General features: G+C 44.1%; 1 protein-coding gene across 2 annotated transcripts in view; it reads right to left on the reverse strand.

Annotated features, from left to right (window-relative positions):
- Positions 1–16014, reverse strand: part of DPY19L3 (dpy-19 like C-mannosyltransferase 3) — an 81876-nt gene extending 65862 nt beyond the window's left edge. The window contains exons 1-3 of one of the 2 annotated variants that reach the window (XM_032249162.1): positions 15793–16014; positions 12991–13130; positions 10015–10148 (exon numbers count right to left, since the gene is read on the reverse strand). In XM_032249162.1, the coding sequence (XP_032105053.1) occupies positions 10015–10148; positions 12991–13093 (237 nt within the window). In that variant the 5' untranslated portion in view covers positions 13094–13130; positions 15793–16014. Of the gene's footprint in view, positions 1–10014; positions 10149–12990; positions 13131–15399; positions 15600–15792 lie in introns of those variants that run through there. The other variant, XM_032249163.1, reaches the window with a different exon arrangement.
- Between the last annotated feature and the right edge of the window lie 2533 nt (positions 16015–18547).

The raw sequence follows: 18547 nt of genomic DNA on the forward strand, positions 1-18547 counted from the left end.
TTTTTTTTTTTTTGAGACGGAGTTTCGCTCTTGTTGCCCAGGCTGGAGTGCAATGGCGCAATCTCGGCTCACCGCAACCTCCGCCTCCTGGGTTCAGGCAATTCTCCTGCCTCAGCCTCCTGAGTAGCTGGGATTACAGGCACGCACCACCATGCCCAGCTAATTTTTGTATTTTTAGTAGAGACGGGGTTTCACCATGTTGACCAGGATGGTCTCGATCTCTTGACCTCGTGATCCACCCGCCTCGGCCTCCCAAAGTGCTGGGATTACAGGCTTGAGCCACCGCGCCCGGCCGAATTCCATCTTTAAACACTGGGTTTTTCCTTCTGATTTATTCCTTCTGGTTCTCTTCTTTTGGGACACAAATGATGCATCCTTGCTGCTCTTTGTCCTCCTCAATTGTCACTTTCTTTCTCGTGCTGTCACTTTACTCAATCTCCTTTCATTTTGCTGTCCACCATCGCTCTTTCTGCACATTCTGCAGCTTCTAGTCTCCTGTATGGTGCATCCCAGATGGTCATAATTTCTATAATGGTTCTACCTTGTAATTCTATTTCTTGTGTAGAGTCTGCCAGTTCATGTTTCCTTTTGTTCTCTTCCTGTTCCCCTTGAAGAAGGTACACACCTCCTTACATTCCTGCTTTGCATTCATCTTCCACAGTGGCAAATGATTATCTTTTAATGTGACATGTGTGGTCACAACCTTCACATCTCCGCTGTAAAATTCTTCTGGTGGCTGTTCATCAAGGATGTGTCTTGTTCTCTTCTCTTTCTTCTTGCTGTATCACTGGACTCTTGTCCCAGTTCCTTCCTTGATTAGCAGTTATTTCTGAATGTGGCAAGCTCTTACTACATAAGCTACTTGCAGGAAGTTCATGTCAGGGAGAGGCCAGGCACACAGCTCAGGCCAGCAAAAATTTTCCTTATTTAGAGTGGTTTACAAGGGTGAGTTCTTCAGTCTTTTCCTCATTTTAGTCAGCTAAGCGTGATAACTTTGGGGTTCTTGAAAAGGCAATTTGCCTCCCTCTATTCCTGGCCTCTTAAATCCCATCTCTTACAAATATGGCTTGTCTCTGTGATTGCTCCTTCTGGCCTGCCTAGTATGCTGTTCTTCATAGTGGAATGGATCCATGAGAGCTGCTGTCACTACCACCCGCACACCCATCCCATGGTCCTACTCAGGGTAAGATGCCACTAACTTTGGAGAATGATGCTTCACCCGCTTTATCTGACCCCTGCAGCTTGCAGACTTCTCTTTCTCTCTCTCTCTCTCTCTTTTTTTTTTTTTTTTTTTTGAGATGAAGTCTCCAGGCTGGAGTGCAATGGTGCAATCTCGGCTCACTGCAGCCTCCAACTCCTGGGTGCAGGCGATTCTCCTGCCTCGGCTGGGATTGCAGGGGGATTGCAGGCGTGTGCCACCATGCTTGGCTAATTTGTGTATTTTTTGTAGAGACAGGGTTTCGCCACGTTGGCCAGGCTGGTCTTGAACTCCTGGGCTCAAGTGATCCACCTGCCTCAGCCTCCCAAAGTGCTGGGATCACAGGCGAGAGCCACTGCACCCAGACACAGACTCTTCTCTGAGCATCTTTCTGACTGCCACTGGATTTGGCAGCCTCCTTGATCAAAGCTGGAACTTGACTATCTATTTATCACGTTCCTTAATTGCTCTGGGGGAATTCCAAGAAAGAAGGAACTGATATCACTACATTGCCACTTTAAAGTGAAACTAAGCAAGCAAAGTTAGGAATTAATGCTATTATAAATAATCGAAGTATCCAAAGTTGGGAGCATGGAAATAGTGGAATAATCAAGATTATAAAAACCTCAAAAAGATCAAATTATAAAAACAAGACTCCTTACATAATAATTATAATAGTTTTGTGAAAATGCATAACTATATATGGAAAAAGCATAGGATGTAACAGCAGATAAAGCAGATGATAAAAACTATACTTGGGTCATAAATAAGTAAAATATTTATGCACTTAGGATGAAGAGTAGAAGGGAAAAATGAAAACTGCTTTTCGTTAAGGGTAATGAATACTGAGTGATGTTTTTCATTTAAAATTTTTCAATATTGTTACAACATAATTTCAATAATTAAAAAGCAATACACACGTGAAAAATAAAAATGAAGACCATACAGATGTCTACCATGGAATCTACTAAACACAAGGCCGGGCGCAGTGGCTCACACTTGTAATCCCAGCACTTTGGGAGTCTGAAACAGGAGGAACACCTGAGGTCAAGAGTTCGAGACCAGCCTGATCAACATGGCAAAACCTTGTCTCTACTAAAAATACAAAAATTAGCCAGGTGTGGTGGTGTGCACCTGTACTCCCAGCTACTCTACTCAGGAAACTGAGGCAGGAGAATTGCTTGAACATGGGAGGCGAAGATTGCAGTGAGCCAAGATCGCACCACTTCACTCCAGCCTGGGCGACAAAGTGAGACTCCATCTCAAACAACAGCAGCAGCAGCAACGACAACAACAACAACAACAACAACAAAACCCTACTAAACAAAAATCACTTAAAATGCATCCACTGGCTCCTGCACCTGCCAGGACTAACCATATCATATTCCCGAAGGCAAGCTCCAGAAGTCACGTCCTTTGTCTCTAGTTCCCATCCAGATCCTTCACAGCAGCCAGTGCCTCCCCTTTTCCTTTGCCTACTGCATACCCCTCAGCCCGAGCAGCTAAATCTACTGCAGAAGACTGGAAGCTACTTAGCATTGATGACGTGCGCCAGGCACCATTAGGGCCACACGCCAGGAAAATGGGCGTTTACTTTTTGTTTACAACAAAGGGCAGCAAAACAGCAGGTTGCATTGAAAGGACAATTTATAGTTAGTGTTTGGGCTCTAAAGAAAGGCAGATTAAACAGAATATGTAGGTAGGACATGGTGGCTCATGCCTATAATCCGAGCACTTTGAGAGGCCCAGGTGGAAGCTGTGCTTGAGGCCAAGAGTTCGAGAACAGCCTGGGCAACAGAGTGAGACTGTCTCTACAAAAAATGAGAAAATTAGCTGGCACCACTTGGGAGGCTGAGGTGGGTGGATGGCTTGGGCCCAGGAGTTCAAGGTTGCAGTGACCTCGAATGCACCACTGCACTCCAGCCTGGATGACAGAGTGAGACCCTGTCTCAAAAAATAAGTAAAAATAAGTAGAATATGTATTAAAATGCTCCCAAATAGTTCCAAGCTTGTAACAGACATTCAATAAAGGATATTTTTAAAAATCTTGAATACTTTCAATTTCCCAGCAATGGGAATATAATACAATTTAGGCAATAGGAAAAAAAAACTTAAAAATGTTAAAATATGCTGAGAAAGGATTCTAGATATATATTTTCTACGACCATATAAAACCAGTATCTTTTCCTTCAACATTCCAGTTGCTATTTCAGCATTGCTACTTTCATGTACAAATATACAACAAACATTTAAGAAATCATTTCAAATGCATACATTCAATGTATGACTTGTCTATTATAAAAGTCTATTATATAATACTTTTGCGCTCTGAATAATTATAACTACTTCAAAGTATTCAAAAATAAAATCAAAGTATTTTCATTAAAAACTAACCTATCAATTTTGATGAGAAAAAGTTATAACCCCAAACACGAAAGGAAAACAAACTTACCCTTCTCGAATAATTCCCCGATATAGAAATTGTATAAATTATAGGAATAGATTTATAAAGAACACTACACTCCGAAAATGAGCATTTCTTTTGGCTAAATAAGGTCTTTATTCAGTAATATTTATAATTTCTGTTTATTGACAAAATATATACATATTTAAAAATTAAATCAGATTAAGGAAAAAAAATTTAGTTCCTGAGTTGCGCTACTCCATTTTAAGTGTTTAGTAGCCACATGTGGCTAGTGGTCACTGTACTAGACAGTGCATATATGGAATATTTCCTTCATTATAGTGCTATTGGACAATGCTGATCTAGAGAATCTAAGCAAAACACGAAACCAAATGCTTATGCAGAGGTATTATCAGGTTTGAGAAATGGTTCTAACATTGGAGGATTCTTCTCATGACATAGGAAACAAACAAAAATGTGTGCTATGGGCTACTGCTTAAACAAAGAGGGAAAAAATGGAATAAGATTCTGAGCTCAATTGTAAGTTTCGGAGGACTAGGGTGGTGGGTGGGGATAAGTGCCTGTTTTATAGCTTCCCAGCTGGTATCTGAAGCACAGACAGAAACTGGCCCAGGTCCCCTTTCCTTTCTCATTCTACACACTCCTGAAACAATCTCACCCACACATCTACAAGATGGTAATATGGAAATGCCCATTTGCAACACAGACGGAACTCCTGCCTTCAGCCCCGTAAGTCTAGCTTCCTTTACTCCACATTTCTATGTGGACTGCTTTAAAAGTGCCTCGCAAGACAGTCAAACCTGAGCTCGTTGTTCCCTTCCTTGCCTCCTGTGCAAGAAAGAAACTGGTTGGCCTCTGTCCCTGGTTCCGGGGAGGTAACCTAGTATTAGTCCATTCCTCATGCTGCTAATAAAGACATACCCGAGACCGGGTAATTTATCAAGGAAAGAGGTTTAATGGACTCACAGTTTCACATGGCTGGAGAGGTCTCACAATCATGGCAGAAGGTGAATGAGGGGCAGTCACATCTTACATGATGGCAGGCAAAGACAGTGTGTGTGGGGTAACTCCCCTCTATAGAACCATCAGATCTAGTGAAACTTATTCAGTATCATGAGAACAGCATGGGGAAAGGCCCACCCCCATGATTCAATTACCTCCCACTGGGTCCCTCCCATGACATGTGAGAATTATGGGAACAGCAATTCAAGATGAGATTTGGGTGGGGACACAGCCAAACCATATCAAACTGCTAAGCTCTAGGAATAAAGAATCTGGCTGTTCTTTGTCCCCAGTTCCTAGGAGACAGCCTCTAAATCCTTGGAACTTCTGAGTGATGAGTGTCTTTGTTTTTCATGGTAGGTTCTTCAGACTTCATCTGAAAGCCCGTGCTATCAGGTGACAGTGAGTTCCTAATTTGTGCTAAAGAGATGACTCGGGATTGGGGCTGGCCCTGCCAGAACACCCAACCATGTGGCCTGAGAGTCAGGGCTTTGAGCCACATGCTAGTAGCCCAACCTCCAGGGAGCAGAAAAGGGCTGGAGATTGAGTCCAGCCTTGTGGGCAATTACTCAATTAATCATGCCTACATAACGAAACCCCAATAAAAACTGGACACCAGAACTCAGGGGAGTTTCCTTGGTTGGCTCCACAAAGTATAACACAGTGATTTGCCAACAGGGTAATGGAAAAGGTAACGAAAGCTTCCAGCGGGACCCTCGAAGACTTGGCTACTTGTGTCACTCCCTTTGGCTGGTTCTCAGTTGTAATCTTTTGCTACAATAAATCTGTAGTCACAGCACTTTCCTGAATTCTACAAGTTGTTCTAGTTAATTATTGAATGTGAGCAGGTGGTGGGAACCTCAGAATTTGTGGCCAGCTGATCAGAAGTGAGGGTTGCCTAGGGGGAGCCCCAAACTTGCCACTGGTGTGTGAAACAAAGGCAGTTTTGTAGAGGACTGTGGTCCCACCCTGTGAGGTTTGGCCTAATGGTGGGTAGATGGTATCAGAACTCACTGACCCTCCAGCTCTTCTCCTCCCGGTGCTAGCTGTCACAGTAAATGGCATGTGCATTCATCCACCCAGCTGCTAAAGAGGGGACCAAGCAGCTTGCACCGACAAGCTCTCAACTGTTCCCTCTCAACAGGCTTCCACACAATGAATCAAGACATCCTTCCAAGTCCACTTCCTAAAAATCTCTGACTCTGTTCATGTCTCTGCAGCTCTTACACAGCCTCGAAGCCCTATGTGATCTGATCTTCTCCTCTCTTGTACCTTCTCCTCATTGCTCATAAAATTCTGGCCACATGAACCTTCTGTCTGATCTGGATTTGCCAAGTTCATTCTACCATAGAGCCTTTTTGCTTGCTGTTTCCTCTTTCTTTAAAATGTTGCAAAGCTTTGCTTGGCTGATTCCTTCGATTATATCATGTAGGTTTCAGTTTACATGTCCTCAAAATGGTCTGCTTTACTTCCCAATTCCAAGTTGCCTTCTAGTGACTATCTCATCATCCCGTGTGACTTTCACCACAGGATTCATTTTCATTTTCTTTTTGATTTTTCCCCTTTTTCATCAGCATTAAGTTTCATGTCATATTCAATGCTTTACTCCCAGGGCCTAGAACAGTGTCTGGCACACAGAAGATACTCACTTACTGAATATCTGAATGTGATATTTAAATATTACTGAATCCACTGAATTGGATTATTCAGCAGCTTCCTGACTTTAGTTTTGCTCTCCCCAAATCCATTTTCCACATCGTAGCCTGAGGCAATTTTCTGAAACACCAACATGATTACATCACTGCCTCACTAAAAATAGGGCTCACTACTATAACACATTCAGAAAGAGTTCTGTCCTTGAGACAGAGAAGACAGACCCTTTATTATCTGGCCTCTGTTTACCATTCCCAGTACATCCCTTCTCCCCTTCTACTCTCTAGCCAGGCTGAACTACTGCCAACGCTTCAAACACCGGGCTCTCTTGCCTCTTGAATTTCCTGTACTTGTCCGTCTTCTATGACACTCATCTTTCCTCCCCAGCTTGCCTGGTTAACTCTTACTCATTCTTCAGGTCTACTTAGTCATCACTTCCTCTAGAAGTTTCCCTGATCTTATAACGTGGGGTTAGGCTCCCCGGCCTATGTGCTCCCACAGTGCTCTCTATCTCACCCCAACCTAGCACTGAGTTTGGATGTCCTGTAATTGTCAGGATACTCGCCTGTATCCTTTTCAAGAGTGTAAGTTCCTTGGGGGCAGGCAGGGCCTTATCTTATTCAGTGACATTGCTACCACTAAGCACAGTGCCTGCTGGCATACTATAGATACTTAATATATATTTACTGAATTCATTTACTATACTGGAAAATCTGCTGGCAAATTCAGAAATCTTTGTTATTTCTTCCATGTTCTCCACAGTGTTTAACTCAATGTTACCCACAGAACAGGTGCTCAGTGAATACTAAGTAAAACTAGAACTTCCTTAACCCAGAAAGTAAAGAGAGAAAAACCAAGATGTTCAAGTTTCTTAATGGTGGGGCATATTTATTTAAGAAAACTAGCAAGGTTAGTGACAAGTTTTAAATTAAAGAACTATATTTAATAGCCTATAATTAAGTTATATATCTCTTTCAACATGTCTCCTTGCTATGCTGTGGCTAGCATTTAATTTGGGCTATCTGCTAACACAGGGATAGTTCAGCCTTTTTTCAAAACATCTATGTTAATATATAAGCACTACATGGTTTAATTCTAGGGAATCACTTTGTATGTACTCTTTTTTTTTTTTTTTTTTTGGGAGGGAGTCTCGCTCTGTCACCCAGGCTGAAGTGTGGTGGCACGATCTTGGCTCACTGCAACCTTTGCCTTCTGGAGTCAAGCAATTCTCCTACCTCAGCCTCCACAGTAGCTGGGAATACAGGCATGTGCCACCATACCCAGCTAATTTTTTTGTGTATTTTTAGTAGAGATGGGGTTTCACTATTTTGGTCAGACTAGTCTCAAACTCCTGACCTCAAGTGATCCACCATGCCTGGCCAGCACTCCATTTTAAAGAGATAGGCAGGGCATAGTGGCTCATACCTGCAATCCCAACACTTCGGGAGGCCAACACAGGAGGACTGCTTGAGTCCAGGAGTTTGCGAACAGCCTGGGCAACATAGTGAGACTCTAGCTCTATAAAAAAATTGAAAAACTAGCTGGGCACAGTGACGTGAGCCTGTGGTCCCAGCTACTTGGGAGGCTAAAGTGAAAGGAATGCTTCAGCCCAGGAGGCCGGGGCTGCAATGAGCTGTGATTGTGTCACTGGATTCCAGCCTGGGCGACAGAGAAGGACCCTGTCCGCCCCTGCTTCTCACCTCCCAAAAAAGATATATAAATGAGTAAACCTTTTCTGATAACAAGAACTAACTACTGTCACTAAAGGGTAAGAATTATTCTTCTTTGGTACTATGATAATTTGTATAAAGATATATAGATACAAATATAGATATATGCTGTACCCATAAAGTAACATGGCAAGTTTTAAAAATAAACACACTAGAAGTTATTCTTATAAATTAGATTTGTCATCAAAGTAATCTCCTTTGGAGACTCATTCAAATAAGAGGACCAAACCTCAAAATGTTTTGGAAAACTTTCTTTGGAAAATGTCTTTAGATCCTACACCAATCAATTCTTTTGAACATTCTTACATATAATACATCTCTGGCTTTGAAGGTGTTTGTTTACCTTTACAAGCAAGTAGTCATTAGACACCACAGTTTAGGTTAAAGATCATGACATATTAGATAAAAATAAGGTATATTTGGATATGCAGATTTCCATGTGTAAGTTATATATAAGTTCTGAAAACAATGCCAAGAGGAGTTCTAGAAATGTTGAAAGAGAGAAGGACAAAGACAGCAAGGAAACATATTTAAAGAGTCACAGATTCCACACCCCTGCATTTTTTTTGGAGAAGTCTTGCTCTGTTGCCCAGGCTGGAGTTCAGTGGTGTGATCTCGGCTCACTGCAAACTCTGCCTCCTGAGTTCAAGTGATTCTTGTGCCTCAGCTTCCTGAGTAGCCAGGATTACAGGTGTGTGTCAACATGCCTGGCTAATTTTTGTATTTTTAGTAGTGATGGGGTTTCACCATGTTGGCCAGGCTGGTTTCACACTCCTGACTTCAAGTAATCTGCCTGCCTCAGCCTCCCAAAGTACTGGGATTATAGGCGTGAGCCACCACACCGGGGTGAACCTCGAAAGTCATTAAAATTACAGCTCCTTTCCCTAGAAACATCATGGCTTCCTCATTGCCCTATGCCCCCCAAAACCACTTGCACTAGAGTATTAGACAGACATGAACATGCTGAGGACCCTCTGTGGAGCCGCATTCAGATCCCATGATTTAAAGCACTGGCTTTTTTATTTCATTTTTTTCGTGTTTTAGCCATCAGGAAAAAAAAGAAAAGGAAGTACCTTATATACTGTGACCCAGTCTGTAAATACATATATATATATATAATTAAAAGTTTCACAAAACAATCTTAAACCCTACTTGATGTGATATTATCTTCGTTTTGATTTCATTAAGAAAAATGTTACTCATGACCTACTGCACTAACTTCACAATCTACAACTTGAAAAATACTAATTTTAGAGTAACTGCTAAATAAATGAAATACGTTAATGAAAAAGAAAAAACTCACGTGATTATAAAAATTCTGGGCTGAGTGATGTGGCTCACACCTGTAATACTCATATTTTGGGACTCTGTGGCAGTAGGGTCACTTGAGCCCAGGAGTCCGAGACCAGCCTAGGCAACAAAGTGAGACCCTGTCACTACAAAAAAAAAAATTAAAATATTGGCTGGGCATGGTGGTGCATGCCTGTGGTCCCAGCGGCACAGGAGGCTTAGGCAGGATACCTGCTTGAGTGACAGAGCAAGACCCTCTTCCAAAAAATTAACATTAAAGATTCTGGCTGGGCACAGTGGCTCACACCTGTAAACCCAACACTTTGGGAGGCCGAGGTGGGTGGATCACAAGGTCAGGAGTGTAAAACCAGCCTGGCCAATATGGTGAAACCCCATCTCTACTAAAAATACAAAAATTAGCCAGGCATATTGGCACGCATCTGTAGTCCTAGCTACTTGGGAGGTGGAGGCAGAGGTTGCAGTGAGCTGAGATCGCACCACTGCACTCCAGCCTGGGTGACAGAGGGAGACTCCATCTCAAAAAAAAAAAAAAAGGTTCTGATATGTTATTTAAAAATAATAAACACAAATAGTCAAACCTTTTAAGAGACTGGATTCTTTATGACAAAATTGTGTTGCCTTGGTCATTCATCCACATGGTTTACTACTGGAGGCCCCAAAGAGTGAATCACACAATGGCCACAGAAACTCCATACCTTAATATTAGAAAACCATAAATCATTTTCATGTAACGTGGCAAGGTAGACAGATGTAAGAAGTCCAATGCAAAGGGCAATGGTTCCACCAATTGTCAATGACAGAATCTTCCATAATCTTCTAGTGGTACAACCTTTTAGAAAAATGGAACAGATAAAAACAAAGTCGGTAAAAAAATTAGAATGTAATAGTTCTACTTCAAATTATCAAGTCAGCTAAGCCTAGCTGCCTGTCACTAGGAAAGCTTTTCCTATCTCCAGCGGAGGCTCCTTTCTGATTCCACAGATCTGTTTTCATTCTATTAAAAGTTTTACCCAATATCTAATTGTTCATGTGTCCGTTCTGTCAACTACAATGTGAGCTTCTTGAAGGCAAGTACATTTTCTTATTTATTTTTAATACTGGGGGCCTGTGTCTGGCACAGTTTAACAACCATAATTTATGAAGTTTGTTAAATGGACGACTAAATGTGTTATGTGTCTAGGATGTAATTAGTCTTTTAGGTGATCTAGGTACAATTGGTGGTTTATTCTTTAAAAGCTATTTTAAAAACTTTATTACCTAAAAAAAAATTCTTTTTTGAGACAGGATCTTGCTCTGTTGCCCAAGACGGAATGAAGTGGTGCAATCTCGGCTCACTGTAACCTCCGCCTCCTGGGTTCCATTGATTCTCCCATCTCAAGCTCCTGACTAGCTGGGACTACAGATGTGCGCCACCATGCCTGGTTAATTTTTGTATTTTTAGTAGATACAGTGTTTCACCATGTTGGCTAGGCTGGTCTTGAACTCCTGACCTCAAGTGATCCACCTGCCTCAGCCTACCAAAGTAGGATTATAGGCATGAGCCACTGTGCCTGGCTGATTACCTAAAACTTTTTAAAACCACAGGTTTTGCAGGAATGCTCTGGGGGGAAAAAACTCCACAGAATAAATAATCCTTCATAGCTCAAGTTAAAGGACATACAAACTAGGAAAAATATAGACAGCACATATAAAAAGCTTAAATACCCTTAATATAAGATGAATACTTTCAGGACAATTTAAAAAGATGAGTGTTGCAGTAGGAAAAAAATTAAGGACATGAACAGGCAATGTACAATAGAAAAAAGTGGCCAATAACAATAACAGACTGAAGATGTTCAAATTCATTAATGTTAAATAAATGCAAATCAAAACTACGAGTTATACTTTTAAAAATCTTAGCCAATTTGACAGCTTTCAAAATGCTAATACTCTGTTTTGGTAAAAAATAGACATCTTCAAGCACTGCTGCTGGAAGAATAAATTGGTGCCTCTCCGGAACGCAACATGGCAGCAGTGAGTAAAAGCCACCAAAAGGAGCATCCCATTTGGCCAGTAATTCCAAATCTAGGCACGTACCCTGAGATGGTTTGGCTATTTGCCCCCTCCAAATCTCATGATGAAATGTGATCCCTAATGTTGGAGGTGGGGCCTAATGAGAGGTGGTGTGGTGATGGAACCAGTTCCCTTACAAATGGCTTGGCAAGGTTCTAGCAGTACTGAGTTCTCATTCTGTTAGAACTCATTCTGAGTTCTCAGGAGAGCTGGTTGGTAGAAAAGAGCCTGACACCCCATGTTCCCTGGAAATTTCTTCTATTCTGGTCATGTGATCTCTGAACACTGGCTCCCCTAACCCTTCTGCCATGATTGGAAGCTTCCTGAGGTCTCACCAGAGGCAGATACTGGCGCCATGCTTCTTGTACAGTCTGCAGAACCCTGAGGCAAATAAGCCTCTTTTCTTTATAAACCATCCACCCTCAAGTACTCCTTTATAGCAACACAAATAGACTAAGACATGCCCCAGGAAATAAAGTTTTAAACAAACATATGGTCACAAGGAAATTTATCACGACTCTGTCTGTATTAGTAAATGGTAAGAAAACCTTTTACTTCTACAGTGGCAGCTATAAAAATACTTTACATTGATGATATTTCAAAAATACATCAACTGGCTTATGACACGTTCATAACATAATAAGAGAAAAATAGCAAGTTACAAAACAGCACATAGATCCCAACTTTGCAAAACTGTATACAAATGCTTGTGAGTATATATGTGCAGAATATGACATTTAGACAGCAAGACAGTGCCACTGGTGGTAGTTTCAGGATGGGAGGATATTTTTCTTTCTTTGCATTGTATAAGGTGCTCAGAAAGTACTGTTATCCAAAATGGATTCATTACTCTCAAATGACTGGGCCAGGTGGCATGACCTCCCATTACAGATTACTTTTGTTAAACTGTTTCCCTGAATTGCTTTACTAGCCTGACTGGTAAGAATTAACATGGCTGGAAATAACATAAATTCTGTCAGATATCCAAAATGGTTGAGGGGTATGAAGATTTTCATGTTAACTTTTCAAATCCTGACCAGCCTTTAGTTACAAAAGCTATTCAGAAAGCAAGAAGTCAGTAATTAATGCTATTTGATGCATCACTTAGCAAATCTTTACCATTATACAAACAACTGATCAAGTTCTGATTACTCTTTCCACCAAAAAAAAAAAAAAAAAAAAAAAAAAAGCAAAAGACAGAACTTCAGGAATTTGACTAAATTATAAAGAATTAAAAAAATATATTGATCCACCTTTCACTACTTTAATGAAATGAGAAACTCATCCAAGGTAAGGCTGCCTGGTGTGTGAATAGTACACGGTCAGAAAAATTTGAGATATACTAAAATCTGGGGTATGGGTCGGGGACCATTACTCTAGAGAGTCAAAGGATGATCCTGGCAGAACCATAAGTTAATGAACAGACAGTTGACAAAGGCTTCTGATCAAAGCTCTTTCATCTTTTGTCATATCATAACTGTAAAATCAATCAAATCAAAGGGGACTAGAAACAGTTTCAGTTGTTAGGTCCCACCAAATTTTTACCCTATTGGTGAATGACATTTTAATATGCAGAAATAAAAGCAACCCAAAATGCTACTTTAGTTTAAATCACCTACCAGATGGCAATTTATTTTCCAACTTCACATTTTCTTCCTGGGCTGGAAAGTCCTCAGAAACTTCTGTGGCTTTTATTTCTCTTCTTTGCCGGATGGACATCATGATGTCAGACTTACATGCATTGTTCTCCCAATCACTCCTACAAACATTGAAATAAATGGGCTGTCAATGTCAGTGCCTTCTTCCCAAAAGACCATGTGCTCATCTATGCTCAAATGCCTTTACTTGTGCCATTTTCCTTGACTACCATGCCCTCCCATCTTTTTTTTTCTTCCCCCTAAGACAGGGTCTTACTGTCACCCATGCTGGAGTGCAGTGGCACCATCATGGCTCACTGCAGCCTCTACTTCCCCAGGCTCAGGTGATCCTCCCACCTCAGCCTCCTGAGTATCTGGACTACAGGCATGTGCTAATAATTACCTGCCTAATGATTTTTTGTAAAGATGGGGTCTCCTTATCTTGATCAGGCTGGTCTTAAACTCCTGGCCTCACACGATCCTCCCATCTTGGCCTCCCAAAGTGCTAGGATTACATGCATGAGCCATTGTGCCCAGCCTGCCCTCAATCTTGCCATCCAAACTGTTGCTGGTCTTCAAAGCTACACTCAAGACACAATTCAAATATTTATTTAACTCAATCATATTTATTCATGAAGTGTGTGCTTTACAGCAGGCCCTGCCAGGAGTCAGGAATACAGGTGAACAACACACACGAGCCACTGCTCTCCTTCCAGAACATCTCGAGACATTCCAGTTCCTGGTGATCTTCTCCCTGAGCCACAGCAATTACCATGCAATGCGTCACGTAATTACATAGTTGTATATTATTTTCTACTTCCATAGGCGGTAGTAGGTCTTCTGTATCTCCCACAGAACTGGCCACGTGGGAGATACTCCATAGTAAATGTGTTGACAACCGGATTTTGAAGAACTAAAATATTGTTTCGTCTCAGGTACCTGAATTTTAACACCAGTGTTCTATAAAACAATTCACACTGGCAGCTTCAGGAATATGCCTCAGTGGTGATGACTGCGGGGGTGTGCCAATCAGGGCAGCTGCTATCCCAGGGAGCTTTGGTGGGAGTAACCGCGGGGAGCAGGAGCCTGGTTTGGCAGCAGCAGGTGGGAGGCGGGGGAGTGGTGGCAGTGAGTAAGCGGGTTCCAGTCCTCCAGAACATCTTGCTTCACTCCTCTGAATAATGAACAGCCTCTCTTACTAATTATTTCTCAAATATGACTAGTAGCCTGACATGATTGTTTCCACAGTTTATTAATTCCTAAGGGTAAGTAACTTGCTCTACAGAACAAACCAACTAACATTATACAATTCATGTATTCATTCATACAAAAAAAAAAAAGCAGGAAGCCAGATTTAAGTACTGTGCTTTCAAGCACTGGAAGTAGAGAATCTGGAACACAGAGGGAGAAGAGGAGTGTTTAGCAAAGTCCTATAGCCACAGATGGGCTTATCCCCCAAGTGACCTCATCCTAGAGTCCTGCCCTCCCTGAGTGGGAGAGGACTTTTTGAAATAATTCATATATTCCAGTATGTTAAAGCAGAAAGTCAATACATATTTAAGTGGCAATTATGTGCCGGACACTGCAACAGTCCCATGAACTATGAAACAAAAGTTCCTTCATCAGATCAAAAGGAGTGCCATCGCCGACAGAGCAAGACTCTGTCAAAAAAAAAAAAAAAAAGGAGTCCCATCGCAAATGACTGAAAAGGGTGGCCGGGTGTGGTGGCCCACGCCTGTAATCCCAGCACTTTAGGAGGTCAAGGCTGGTGGATCATGAAGTCAGGAGTTCAAGACCAGCCTGGCCAAGATAGTGAAACCCCATCTCTATTAAAAAATACAAAAATTATCCAGGCGTGGTGGCAGGCGCCTGTAATCCCAGTTACTTGGGAGGCTGAGGCAGAGAACTGCTTGAACCCAGGAGGCAGAGGCTGCAGTGAGCCGAGATCGCACCACTGCATTCCAGATTGGGAGACAGAGCCAGAAAATTAAATTTAAAAAAAAAAAAAAAAAAAAGGACCAGACGCGATTCTTCATTAATAAGGAAAATTAGGGCTGGCGGGGAAAGACAGATCATGCCTGTAATCCCTGCACTTTGGGAGGTTGAGGGAGGAGGATCGCTTCGGGCCGAGAGTTTGAGACTAGCCTGAGCAACAGAGTGAGTCCCTATCTCTGAAAAAGAAAAAAAAAAAAAATTAGCCGGGTGCGGTGGTGCATGCCTGTGGTCCCAGCTACTCCGCGAGAATCGCTTGGGTCCAGGAGTTCGAGGCTGCAGTGAGCCGTGATCGCGCCACTGCACTCCAGCCTGGGCGAGAAAGGCCCGGGCTCTAAAAATTGGGTCTACCGCTTTGGTGCACATCCCCTGGGCGAGGCAGGCACCGGGTTCCCTTACCTGCGCGCCACGCCCCTGCACACCTGGCGTCCCCATCAGATAGGTCTCCCAGGACAGGGGCAGCCGGGAAGTTCGGGCACGCGCCCCAGTTCTCCCAGGACCGCGAGCGGCCGTGGGGGTCGCAGCCCAGGCCCTGCCTCGCCGCGCGGCCGACGGGCAGAAGCCGCTCTGCAAACTTGCTCCCTCCCGAGCCCAGCCCGGCCCGCGTCCCGGCGGATACTCGCGCGCTCCGCCCCTCCCGACGCCCCGACGCCGCGGCCGCGCCCCCCGACTGCGCCACGCGGCGGAGCGGGGTGGCCGGAGGGGCTCGGGGCAGTCGCTGTGGGTTCTACCGGCGCCCGCCCGCCCTCCCGGGGGACCCTTGCCCGCGCGTCCCCGCGCGCCGCCACAGACCTGCGGCCTCAGCCGTCCTCACGCGCTGCTCCGGGCGGGGAAGGAGGCTGGCCGGGCAAGGCGGGGGCGGGACCGCGCCACCGACCGCAGGGCGCCGCGGGGACTGGGAGGGCAGGGCAGCCGCGGAGCTTTGTGGAAATGAGGGACTGGGGGGCGTCGACAGTCCCGGGGAGGGGGCGCGCCGGGGAGGCCGGGCCGCTGTGGCTGCGCCCATAGGTTCCGGGAGCTGTTCGTCAACGCCAGGCCCCGCCTTCTGTCGCGGCGCTCCGCCCTGTCTCGTGCGGCGCTGGCCGGAAGGAAGCGGCGCACTTCCGCTTGCCTGGCCCGACTTGTGTCCCAACTGTTCCGGAGAGCTGGTCGGCAGAGCCCGGGTCGTAGGGAGCGGGGTGCACATCCTGTCTTTATGCACTCAGGCGCCGGTCACCCCCAAGCCAGAGCTGGAGATGCGGCTCGGGAGAGGAGAGTTTGGCGGCTCCGAGGAGGGATCGCCTCGAGCCGCAAGGCTCAGAGCAGTGGCTCAGCGATGCCCCCCGGGGCTTGAGATCGGTACGGGCTTGGGAGCCTCCGAGGGCCTGGTTTACAGGACTCCTCCTTCCTCCTTCCTGCCGTCCCCTGCTCTGTGGCGGATGCGCAGGGATCGGTAGGGACGATCTGAGGGACGGAAGCAGTCGGGCCACTCGGGCCTGTCCCGCTTCCGGCATTGCTTGGCCTGGCGCTCCACCCCCGGGCCTTGGCAAAGCCCCAGCGCCCGGTGGCCACTGACTGGGGCTTGAAGTCCTTTAGCGACTACCTGCCAGCGTCCCGCAGAGAGGGTTTTGCGTCCCCAAAGACGCCCTTCTCCCGAAAATAGGCTCCTCTGTGTTCTCAGTCGGGTATATTTTCTGTCTCCAAACTAGATGGGCAGCCGTCTTTTGAGAGCAGGTACTGACTGTACTTTGCCTCTAGATATATATCTTTCTTAGTCACACTACGAAAAACACTAGACAGAACCTTTTTAAAAATTAATTTTTAGAGATGAGGCTCTCTGTCGCCCAGGCTGGAGTGCTGCAGCCCCGACCTCGTTTTTGTATTATAAGATCACACTTACATTTAAATTATTTTTAAAAGGAATTAGTCTTGAAACAGTTCTACATGTTTTTAATTATTATTTTGTAGAATGCTTTGATATTGAGAGGGCAACTGACCCTTCATTACACTTCTTTTAACCACACATTTTAGCAATTCCTGCTTATTTATTTGCTCAGATAAACTTTATAACCATTTACCAAATTCCAAAAGAGAATCCATGGAAATTTTTACTAGAATTATATAAAATGTTTAGAAATGTTTGGGAGAAATGAGGTATTACAATGCTGAGTATTCCCTTACAGAACCATGTATGGGGCAGTTTGGTACACTACATAAATTTTTTATCCAACGGTGCTTTCATCCAATTTGGTTGACTGTTCAAGTGTCTTGGTAGAAGTCAAAGCAATGGTCTCCAAACTTCTTTTTTTTTAGACAGTGTTTCACTCTGTTGCCCAGGCTGGAGTGCAGTGGCACCATCTCAGTTCACTATAGCCTTGACCTCCTGGGTTCAAGTGATTCTTATGCCTCAGTCTCCTGAGTAGCTGGGATTACAGGCGTGTGCCACCATGCCTAGCTAATTTTTGTACTTCAAGGTGAGATGGGGCTTCACCATGTTGGCCAGGCTGGTCTCAAACTCTAAGCCTCAAGTGATCTGCCTGCCTTGGTCTCCCCAAAGTGCTGGGATTACAGGCATGAGCCATTGCGCCCAGCCTCCAAACTTTAATCAGAAAAAAATTTTGTGTCTTCTCTTTCTGTATACATATAAACATTTTTTTTTTAAAAATGAGGCAAGGTCTCACCATGTTGCCCAGGCTGGTCTTCAACTTTTGGGCTCAAGTGATCCTCCAGCCTTGGCCTCCTGAAGTGTTGGGATTACAGGCATGAGCCACCACACCCAGCCCATATAAACGTATTTTTAAACAAAGTCACTACACAGGAAATCCTAGTGTTTTCTGCATACATCCCATTGGATTGTTTTACGCACTCTATATGACTCATGTCAGAGACCACAGAGCTGGACGTCTATGGCAGTCCTCTGAGATTGGCATGGCACGCGTGGTTCTTAGGGAACCCAGGCCAAGCGCCAGGGATGAGCTTCCTCGATGGTTGCATCATTCCAGTGTCCCACAGCCACTGACATCACACTGGATTCCTCTTTCTCTCCTTTAAAACGTTTGTCAATAGATGGCTGATTCTCTGCGTGTCTTCATGTGGCAGGCCAGGTCTCACTGACACAGGCCTCCATAACAACCATTTCAGTACTGACTGAGTGGTTAAGTTAAATATTAAAAGGTGATAGAGCCAGTGCCCTATACAAAGGCTGGAATGAAACAAAAGCCCACCAGGAGTTTTGCCCAGCCCTTTCCTGGGCCTTGGAGCATGACAAGATGACGAGGAATTCTCAACAGGACCCGTTTAGGATTAAACAAGTTTTACTGGGGGTCTGAAGAAACTCCCCAGACCTCCACAAACAAGTTTATTGGGGTCTGAAGGAACTCCCCAAACCTCCATGATTTAGCAGGAAACAAGATAAGGATAATCACCCCAGCACCTGGACCCATTTAGCGTAAGTAAATTTACTGAGGCTCCAGAGGAAGGTCTTCAGGACTCAGATATTAGTTATAGATGAGAAGTCAATCACTTATATCTTTAGATGAATGCACACGTACAGACATATTGCATAGAA

This window comes from Sapajus apella, unplaced genomic scaffold (assembly GCF_009761245.1).
Source record: "Sapajus apella isolate SASKATOON/1434 unplaced genomic scaffold, GSC_monkey_1.0 scaffold68, whole genome shotgun sequence".
Classification (NCBI taxonomy): Eukaryota; Metazoa; Chordata; class Mammalia; order Primates; family Cebidae; genus Sapajus; species Sapajus apella.